Genomic DNA, 11,250 nt, shown 5'->3' on the forward strand with positions numbered 1-11,250 from the left:
TTATGGGTTTAAGGCAAAGCTACTAACCCAAAGTTAAGAGTGTCCCTTTTATACTCATAATCTGAGGAAATCTCCAACCCTCAACGCTGACCCTTGCAATAGTGTTAGCATCTCTAGCAGATCAGCAGGAACTCTGTATTTCTTCAACCAGGACTAAGTTTCTTATTCAGCTTCTTATTCTATCTGTGTCTGTTTATTCATTTTTAAGAATATTTGCTGGGTAACCATACTTGTGTTTGCTACAGAAAGTTTGCCCTCAACAGATCAGAGACATTGGACTCAAATAACTGTCCCAAAATCTGCTGAGTTTTACTTTACTCAAACTTTTTAATAAAAATCAGCTATATGTTGTATATCATTATAGAAACCATTATAGGCACCCCAGGTCGGTGCAGTTTTCTGTTGATAGTAACACCGGCCTGGGGTGTCAGGTAAGAAAATACAACTTCTTGGCGGTGCCTAACTTTTGGCACCCCAAGCTAAAATGACTTTCTTTCTCCTTTAAGGCAAAATGACACATACACAATCCATTGGTTTATTATTAAGAATATTTTGGTTTACCTGCTTTGTATAGAGAATTGTGTTAGAAGAATGTACTGTCAATGCTCCCCTGATGAAGCGTCTCTGTATTCATTTGTCTCCATAGAAGCCCCAATAGGTTCTGTTGCCCTTCGAAAATCAGGAGGCTATGTTTTGGCCATGGGCAACACTTTTTCAGCTTTGAACTGGGAGGACCAGACTGTTGCCACTCTTGCACGAGTAGATGAGGACAAGCCAAACAACCGGTTTAATGATGGCAAGGTTGACCCTGAAGGACGATTTCTTGCAGGTATGATTTAAGTTATCTAGCAATACTTATATAAACGTGCCGGCAACCAGTGTATTAACTGCATTACTAGCAAACTATTTTGTCTTTACCTGATGATGTTATAAATAGGTACCATGTCCCAAGAAATCCGTCCTGCAGTAGTGGAAAGGAACCAGGGTTCTTTGTTCACCCTCTATCCTGATCATTCGGTTGTGAAGCACTTTGACATGGTGGATATCTCTAATGGATTAGACTGGTCTCTGGATCATAAAACTCTCTATTACATAGACAGCCTGTCCTTTAAGGTTGATGCCTTAGACTATGATATGAAAACTGGCAAAAGCTGTAAGTACCATTGTTTATACTGTTCTTTTTTGTTTTGTATTAACAGCTCTGTCTAGTCTGAAACACAATTTTCAAAATGTATAAAACAATACTTTGTGTTTTTTGTGCAGAAATGCAGCAAAGTCAGAGCACTTGAAATTAGCAAAGTATAAGGATAAGTCATCTTTGTGTTTAGTGACAATATATAAAGGCACAAGATTGAAGACAGCATGCTTTTATACAGGTCATGGAACTTCAAGGTGACTTTTAATATCCTCATATATTCAACTTCAAGTTAAAACAACAGTCATGATTGTTCTTTAAACAAAACAAATACAAACCCAAACAAGAAATAAAATTCACCACACCGCAGTAACAGTCCTCTCCCAAGTGGCATCTCACTGATCTCAATAGGGTTCTACCTGACTGGTAAAAATGTGGCAAGTCAATGAAATTACTAATTTTACAGACATAGGGCTGGTGCGGAAAATATTATTTTTTTAGTTTTTTTGCTATTTGTAAGATTATAAAGCAAATTAGCCAACTCTTTATAATGAGTTGCTTTTTATCTCAAAGTGTAACAATGGCTGTGGTTTAGTGTTTACACTGAGCTCATTATCATATTCATTTAGTTTCTGGGTCACTGAGGTGTTCCATGACTATGTAGAGCAGGAGTCTCCAGCCTTTTGCACTCTTGGGCTACATTTAAATGTAAAAAAAGTTAAATAGGAACATAAATATGAAAAAAATGTCTGAGGGTACCATATAAGGACGGTGATTGGCTATTTAGTAGCCCCTGTGTGGAGTGGCAGCCTACAGGAGGTTCTGTTTGGAAGTAAACCTGTTTTTTATGCAACTAGAACTTGCCTCCAAGCCTGGAATTCATAAATAAGCCCCTGCTTTGAGGCCACTGGGAGCAAAATCCAATGGGGTGGTGACTAGGCACAAGCCACTAGTCAGGGATTAATATGGAAAGAGGCTCCACAAACACACACAAACACTTTTTTTTTTTTTAAATAAAATATTTGTACACTGACTATAGGAGACATGTCTGCTTTTGTAGAGGGTGGGGCTGGCCATGACTTAATAGAAATATAGAAACATTAATTAATAGAAATTTTGTATTATTCAGGTGTTTTATAACAATTGTCTGGCCCTTGTTCTATCGCTTAGAAAGGTACACAAATAGTAACAAATAATAATTCTTCTGCAATTCTGAATCATGCTCAGATGGGCCCTTTTCACATCCAGTAATTATTTGGTAATAATTTAGTTGAAGCCCTACTTTAACAGTGGAATTAAATTATCAGTACAGCTTTTGATAATCCCTTTGGATCTGTCAACACTCCTATTACATCAAGTGGAGGAAACTGCCCACAACCCAGCCGAACAGACCTTATTATATTATCACTTCATTCAGTCTAAATGGCTTATTGCCATGAACTGGAATTTTAACCAACCACCCCAAAAAAAAAAGACAGTGGATAGAGACAGTCAATGCTTCTGTCCCTTACTCACTAATCTATGCAGGGGATACCCCAGGGCCCAAAAAGTTTGAAAAAGTGGATCTCTGAACATCTCCCAGCACTGATACCTCAAACTGGAACAAATAGATACAACAGCCTTCCCTTAGCCTCCCTCCCCCCCCAAAGAAACAACAGTGACCTCTAAATAGGTCGGGTAATTTATTTTATTATTGTTTTCATCTTATAAGCATTGCTGTTTTCTTTCTTACTTAATGCGATTGACTAGGCTAGAGTGATTTGTCTAAACTGGAAAACTGGGCAGCAAACTGAAAAATGAGGTTAAATGTTGATAAATGCAAGGTTAATGGCAAAAATAATATAAATGCAAGTTATATACTAAATGCCAGTGTGTTGGGAGTTTCCTTAAATGAGAAGGATCTATGGGATCTATGTAGATAACAAGTTGTCTAATTCTGGGCAGTGTCATTCTGTGGCTACTAAAGCAAATAAAGTTCTGTCTTGCATAAAAAAGGACATTAACTCAAGGGATGAAAACATAATTATGCCTCTTTATAGGTCCCTGGTGAGGCCTCATCTGGAGTATGCAGTGCAGTTTTGGACTCCAGTCCTTAAGAGGGATATAAATGAGCTGGAGAGAGTGCAGAGACGTGCAACTAAACTGGTTAGAGGGACGGAAAACTTAAATTATGAGGGGAGACTGTCAAGGTTGGGGTTGTTTTCTCTGGAAAAAAGGTGCTTGCGAGGGGACACGATTACACTTTACAAGTACATTAGAGGACATTATAGACAAATAGCAGGGGACCTTTTTACCCATAAAGTGGATCACCGTACCAGAGGCCACCCCTTTAGACTAGAAGAAAAGAACTTTCATTTGAAGCAACGTAGGGGGTTCTTCACAGTCAGGACAGTGAGGTTGTGGAATGCACTGCCGGGTGATGTTGTGATGGCTGATTCAGTTAATGCCTTTAAGAATGGCTTGGATGATTTTTTGGACAGACATAATATGAAAGGCTATTGTGATACTAAGCTCTATAGTTAGTATAGGTATGGGTATATAGAATTTATATGAAAGTAGGGAGGGGTGTATGTATGGATGCTGGGTTTTCATTTGGAGGGATTGAACTTGATGGACTTTGTCTTTTTTCAACCCAATTTAACTATGTAACTATGTAACTAATACTCATCAGTAATGTAACTGGAGGGGAACGGGCCCTGGTGCGGGACGTGCAGCTAGGCCCCCTCCGTACCAGATTATCTGCCCCGAAATCGGCCGATGTGGCCGGAAATCGGCAGTGCGCGAGCTGCCGGGGGGCCCTGAGGGGGTGCAGGCCCTGGCCCAATTGCACCCCCTGCTCACCCGGTAGTTCTGCCACTGATGCTCATAACTTACTGAATTATGAGCAATAACAATAACTTACTGAAATCCAGTGTTACTTTATTCTTAAGCCTGGTTTATCATATACTGTACTCAGCTCATACCTAAGTCATCACAAATCTTTTGTTTCATTGTTGAGTGTAAATCAAAATTTGATAAAAATAACTTTAGAAAAAAGATTATCAGTATACCGTAGATCATTAATTGTTACAAACAATGATACATTGTTCCCAGAACACAAAGTAATTACTAGAGACCTTGTGCTTTAGAACAGCAGTTTTGTGTCTAAAGAATCCAACACTGCAATACTTAAAGGGGATATAACCACCATTTTTTTTTAACATGCACTTGTTCAGTTGGGCTTATGTAAAAAAGGTGCATAAACACTATTTGAACTGCTGATTAATCAATATAAAATCTCTCTCTCCAGTGAATCTGTGCACTGGGAAGCAGAAAGACTCAAAATTAATTACAGTGGAACAAGGAGAGGTTCACAAGGAGAGATACATTACACTGTGAGCCTAAGCGGGAGTGGAAACTAGTTCCTGCAGCACAGGCAGACGATCATGGTTCCCCTATAATCTGTGGAATCGGGTATGTCTGTATTAAAAAAAAATATTCAACGAAGTAAAGAACAGCGCCTTGTAGTGAATTTAAAAGGCCTTTATTCAAATATGGCTCAGACCAGATACAGCAACGTTTCAAGCTTGAAAAAAAGCCGGGGAATGGCTTGATACATTGCTGTATCTGGTCTGAGCCATATTTGAATAAAGGCCTTTTAAATTCACTACAAGCGGCTGTTCTTTACTTCGTTGGATATTCTACAGTGATTGGTGGCCACTGCTGAATGTCCACCATAACAGCAGAGGAGTTATATGGCTGACATAGATTCAGTGAATTAAAAAAAATATTCACTATTGCCTGCATGATGAGGGGTGTTTGAGGGGTCTCTTAAGAGATGGTTTCTTGAATGAAGTATAAATGCATAAAATGTCCAGATGCTTTCAGTTTATTCTTAAGCTGTCCTTTGTAACAAACTATTCTACTGCTTCTCTCCCTCAGCAAACCGAAGGACTCTATACAAATTACAGCAAGATGAAGGGATTCCAGATGGCATGTGCATAGATGCAGAAGGGAAACTCTGGGTGGCCTGTTATAATGGAGGAAGAGTCATCCGCATAGATCCTGAAACAGGTGACATAATACTGTTAAAACATTTTGTTTCTATAGCTTTCTTACATTACAGGTATGGAATTTACTGTCTGGGACCGGGCTTTCCAGATAAAGAGCTTTTACGTAATGTGGTTCACCATCGATCAAGTCTACTGAAAAACACGTTATAATATATTAAATTAACCCAATAGGATTAATAAACCCAATAGGATTGTCTTGTCACTAATATGGATTTATGCATCTTAGGTTCCATCAAGTACAATGTAATGCTTTATTACAGAGCAACATTAAATAATTAAAACAAAATGCAATTATTTTCTTAAAATAACTGAGAGGGCCAGAGCTTTGTGGATAACAGATTTCCAGATGAGAGATCCCATACCTGTATTTTAAAGCGCAGTGCATATATATAAATTCATTGTGTATATAAGCACTTGTACAAATGCAAATCCAGAATTACACAATGTTTCTAACTATCCTATTCCATCACCTGTAGGAAGGTGTCTTTTATGTCTGTAGTTAATTATTTGAACAGTTTGGGTAGTTAGAAGGGCAACAATAAATGTATTCACGGTCACACTGCTACAAGAAAGCAACATATGCTATCAGGGTATGGTAACTGTCACTATTTATTACCCAGTGCTTTTACTTGTATATTCACTTTAGTTTTCCTTTCCGTTATTGGCCTGTTTATTGCTCAATACAATCTACTTTTGCCAAATAACCTGCTGTGTGTGTGTGTTAGATTTGCAAAACAATATGAACTGGGATTTCTTTGTCAATAATCACATTCCATTACTGTTGTAGTTTATAGAACTTTGCATGTTCACATTGTGATCAGAATCCATCATCCCAAATGAGTAGTTACCCACCCTCGGGACTCACCAACGTACCATAAACTGCCATTGTTTAAGCATGTTTGCACATATTCATAGGGTGTTTATCTGGAAGGTGCCAGTTTAGAGGTCAGGTAGTAGTCTGCACTCAAAAGTAAAGAAGAAGATCCCTAAGATGTGGGGTACAAAGTGTATGATTATTTATATAGGATGACCAGTGAGCATCACAGTTGATCACAACTAAATACTCTGGATAAACATACATAATACAGGTTCTTATAAACCCAAGAACTGGGTCCCTGCAAGCCAAAGTTTTCCAAACTCTTCCTTGTTGCATTTGGCTATTATTTGCCTGCTTGATCTTCATTAAAACATCATGAATTAGGAAATAATATACTCAGTTTCCAAGCATGTGATCCACTAAACAGTAAAGGACATGTGGTAGTGACTTTAGGGTCTTTAAGCCCAGGGTTCCCTGCTGTTTGTAGGGAGAGATTGTGACCTGGAGAAGTGTTATGCTACTGGATGCCAGAAGGGTTAATATGAGATGGTTCACCAAAATAAGTATATTGAAGGGGTTGGTCACCTTCCAAACACTTTTTTCAGTTTTATTTTTTTAACAGTTTTCCCAAAATTTAAGTTTAACGTTTAATGTTCCTGTCTCTAGTGTTCCAGTCTGGCAGCTCAGTGATCCAGGAGCTTCTGAACTGTTACAATTTGCTACAATTAGTTGATACAATTAGTTGATACATTTCTCGGCAGTATCTGTGGAATATTAGCAACTATTGTATCAATTCTAACAGCTGCCTATAATGAAACTCAGGGATTTAGCTCAGCAGGGACAAAGATAACAAATGTATCAATGAAATGTATCAATTTAGAACAGTTAAAGGAACAGTAATGCCAAGAAATGAAAGTGTTTTAAAGTAATGAAAATATCATGTACTGTTGCCCTGCACTAGTTAAATGGATCTGTTTGCTTCAGAAACACTACTATAGTTCATATAAACAAGATGCTGTGTAGCATTGGTGGAAATTGAAAAAAGGCTATATGGCACAGGTTAAATAGTGGATAACGGATAACACCATTATGTTCTACAGAGCTTATCTGCTGTGTAACCTGAGCCTTTTCTCCTTTGAATGGCTGCTCCCATTGCTACACAGCAGCTTATTTATATAAACAAAAGGAGTGTTTCTGAAGCAAACAGCAGTTGTACCAGTGCAGGGCAACACTGCATTATATTCTTATTACTTTAAAACACTGTTACATTAAAGAGTCGGCGACCCCCCCCCCCTCCCAGAGCTGCTTAAGAAGGTGAAAAATGAAACTTTACACTTCAATATTAGAAAAATGGTCACAAATAGAAAATACAAACTAATTAGAAAATGTATTTATTTCAGGTGAGCTATCTGAAACCAACTGAACTGAAAAAAATGTTTAAAGGTGAACAACCCTTATATACATTTGCATCCAACATCCTAAGCATAAGTCATATTCCACTGGTGTTGCAAATACACTAGACCTGTGCTCCCTATCTAAAGGGTCAGACCTGGCAGTCCAATATCCATAGTTGATAACCAATGTTAGAGCAATGCAAAACTTACGGTCCTTTACTGTGCAATGTCTTTCATCCATAGGGAAGCAAATCCAGACTGTAAAGTTACCTACCGACAAGACAACTTCCTGCTGCTTCGGAGGCCCAGATTACTCAGAGATGTATGTGACGTCCGCTTGTGAGGGGATGGACGAAGAGTTGAAGAAACGCCAGCCCCAATCTGGAGGGATATACAAAGTAATTCATATGTCTGATATATATATATATATATATATATATATATATATATATATATATATACATAGTATATACCAGGCCAATATTTTAATTACATAGACATTAAAGACATGGACATTTTTTCCCCAAAGGCAATGTTACTCAAGGAGACAGAGAGAGTGTTAGACACAGAACAAATTTTTTTTAACATAGTTGCATTTAAATATGCAAATGGGGGAACCAGACTTAAGGGGTCATTTACTTGGACACACTAGGGGCAGATTTATCAAGGGTCAAATTGAAAATTATAATTTTCACTTTTTTTATGGTTAAAACTGTCAAATTCGACTAGGGAGTTATTCAAATTTCGATTTTTGAGATTTATCATACTCTGGCCCTTTAAAAATTCAAATTTGACTATTCGCCGCCTAAAACCTGCCAATAGCTGTTTCAGTCAATGGCAGAGGTCCAGGGATCAATATTGGAGTTGTTTGCAGCCTTCCTGACATTTGAGTTTTTTTCGGAGAAAAAACTCAAATCAAGTTTTTAAAATTCGAATCAAATTCGATTAGATTTTTCAGGTCGATCCTATTCACCTTAGGTTTAGATTTGTATAATAAATTTAGATTGGTTGAATTTCAAGTTTAATAGGAGTTTTAAAAAACTCACACGAATTTGAAATTGGACCCTTGATAAATGCGCCTCTAGAAGTGTAAAAATGTGCCCCTTAGTGTTCATTTAAAAGCACTTGTGTCAATGGTCTGGCTGTACTTTTGCACCTAATGCTGCATTAAAGGGGCTGTTCACCTTTAAGTTAACTTTTGGCATGTTATAGAATTGCCAATTGTAAGCAACTTATCAACTGGTCTTCATTTTTTTTTATACTTTTTGAACTATTTACCTTTTTCTTTAGACTCTTTCCATCTTTGAAATGGGGCCACTGACCCCATCTAAACGAAACTGTTCTGTAAAGCTATAAATGTATAGTTATTGCCACCAGACTGCAAACTAGAGAGCTGCTGAATAAAAAGCTACATAACTAAAAAAACTACAAATAATAAAAAATGAAAACCAATTGCAAATAGTCTCAGAATATCACTCTCTACATCATACTAAAAGTTCAAAGGTGAACAATCCCTTCAGAAATCTGTTGCTATGTGCAGAGAGCAGCCCTGTCCTTACTGCCTATCATAGACAATATAATAAATACCAAGCTTGTCTCTCACTGGTGCACCTTAACTGATGTGTCTAAATAATGCACAAGTTAGGGGATGGGTAGAGGGCAGAAGACTACATGCCTCCCCCTGCTTGAACGTCTTGGGTAGAGGTCTCTGTGCTCTATTTTTGCAGGGTGTAAGAGTGCAATAAACATAGCACCCTTTTTTGCACTTTGCACTCTGTTTTGCACATTGTAACTGATCCACGAAGAGAACCAGGATCTTGTAGTAAACTGACTGACACTGGTTACTTTTCAAAAGATTTGCGGGTCCTAAACATATTTTGTCTGTCTTTTCATAAACTATAACCCTGGTAACTATAAGAGCTTTGTTTTTGCAGATTACCGGACTTGGTGTAAAAGGAATAGCACCGACTGCATTTGCTGGTTAACTTAAAGCTCTCAGTGTTCCAGGCAACATTGGGGAATGGAGGAACTGTATGAGCTTTATCTACAGACTGCCCATGTTAGTGCTGACTCTTCTGACTTCAAATAAATAGTGCATCTCTTAATAAAACCATCCATTTTTTTTACTTTTACTGTTTACAATGTTTACTAATTTCTTTGTTCCACCTTAGTATGTTTGTGTGTGTGTCTGTACTTGTCTTTGTACACGTGCTGTATAATAAAGTTTAAGTAGCTGGCAAATGCTTTACTCACTATACCAGAAATATTGCCCTAGCCACTTCTAATGAAAGTTTCCTACAAACCTATTCATTTTCCCTGCAAATTGTCACTGGCAACCCCAGTACGTATACAGGCATATCACCTGCCATCCAGTAATTATGTCTCAGACACAGAAAACTCCTATAATTTATAAAAGAAATAATTACTATTTATATATCTTTTCATCTGTACATCTGCCCATAGCCATTATTTTAACATCAGTCAAAGGATACATGTTCTTCAAGGAAATTGAAATACTGTACAGAGCAAACATTTGGGCACCTCATCTTTAGTTAATTGTGTAAGCTAAATGAGGAACAACTACTGCAGCAATTAGTGAGCTAAAAAAAAAACAAATTTCAATGCACCGTTACATTTTATTTCACAGTGTAGCAACAATAAAAATAGTAATTTTTACCTTATTAAGTCAGTACAGGTATGGGACCTGTTATCCAGAATGCTCGGGACCTGGGGGTTTCCGGAAAATGCATCTTTAAGTAATTTGAATCGTCATACCTTAAGTCTACTAGAAAATCATGTAAACATTAAATAAACCCAATAAGCTGGTTTTGCTTCCAATAAGGATTAATTAAATCTTAGTTTGGATAAAGTAATTACAGAGAAAAAGGAAATCATTTTTAAAAAATGTGACTATTTGATTATAATGAAGTCTATGGGAGGCAGCCTTTCTGTAATTCAGAGCTTTCTGGATAACCGGTTTCCTGATAACAGATCCCATACTGATATTTAGTAACACCCTCTTTGGCACACGTCTCAGCTTGTCTCAGCCTTTGGGATTTTTGCCCACTGTTCCTTGCAGGTCACTTCTAAATCTGAGATATTAATGGGCCGATTTGCATGTTTATGTTCTACCCACAGATTTTCAATGATATTTATGTCAGGGGACAGTTATGGCCAAACCTTGATTTTCTTCAAGTAGTTCACTGTGGCTATTGAGGTATGTTTTAGGTAATTGTCTTGTAGGAGCCATCCCATTTTTAGCTTCAGATTTTTGACTGACTCACATTGGCATCCTGAATTTGCTAATTGAAATCCATTCTTCCCTCTACACATATTTCCTGTGCCACTGACTGTCACACAATCTCCAAAGTATAATGGATCCACCCCCATCTTTAACAATTGGAAAGCTCGATGCTCCTTTTTCTCTCCTAACAAACCTTTGATGAACATTCATCATACTACAGCACTTCTTTCCAAAAGGTCTCTGGCGTGTCTATATGCTGGTTTGCAAGACTCCTGTGTCAGACAAACCTTTCTGTGGGACCTCTGCAGTCAGATGGAGGTTTGTCTTTGAATTCCACAGGTTCCCTTAAAGGGGTTGTTCACCTTTAAATTAACTTTTAGTACGATGTAGAGAGTTTTATTCTGAGACAATTTGCAATTGTTTATTATTTGTGTTATTAAGCTTTTTATTCAGCAGCTCTCCAGTTTGCAATTTCAGCAATCTGGTTGCTAGGTGCCAAACTGCTTTAGCAACCATGTATTCATTTGAATAAGAGACTGGAATATGAATAGGAGAGGCCATGATCACTGGTATGTGATAAATAGGCCCAACACCATAGTATGAGAAAC

General features: G+C 37.6%; 1 protein-coding gene across 5 annotated transcripts in view; it reads left to right on the top strand.

The window, feature by feature from the left end:
* Window positions 1–9,524, top strand: part of jade3.S (jade family PHD finger 3 S homeolog) — a 51,557-nt gene extending 42,033 nt beyond the window's left edge. For all 5 annotated transcript variants that reach the window (XM_041582949.1, XM_041582952.1, XM_041582951.1 and 2 more), the window contains 5 exons: window positions 647–829; window positions 938–1,153; window positions 5,057–5,188; window positions 7,642–7,796; window positions 9,333–9,524. In XM_041582949.1, coding sequence (XP_041438883.1) covers window positions 647–829; window positions 938–1,153; window positions 5,057–5,188; window positions 7,642–7,796; window positions 9,333–9,383 — 737 coding nt within the window. In that variant the 3' untranslated portion in view covers window positions 9,384–9,524. The remainder of the gene's footprint in view (window positions 1–646; window positions 830–937; window positions 1,154–5,056; window positions 5,189–7,641; window positions 7,797–9,332) is intronic.
* The last annotated feature ends 1,726 nt before the right edge of the window (window positions 9,525–11,250 follow it).

This window comes from Xenopus laevis, chromosome 2S (assembly GCF_017654675.1).
Source record: "Xenopus laevis strain J_2021 chromosome 2S, Xenopus_laevis_v10.1, whole genome shotgun sequence".
Taxonomy (NCBI): domain Eukaryota; kingdom Metazoa; phylum Chordata; class Amphibia; order Anura; family Pipidae; genus Xenopus; species Xenopus laevis.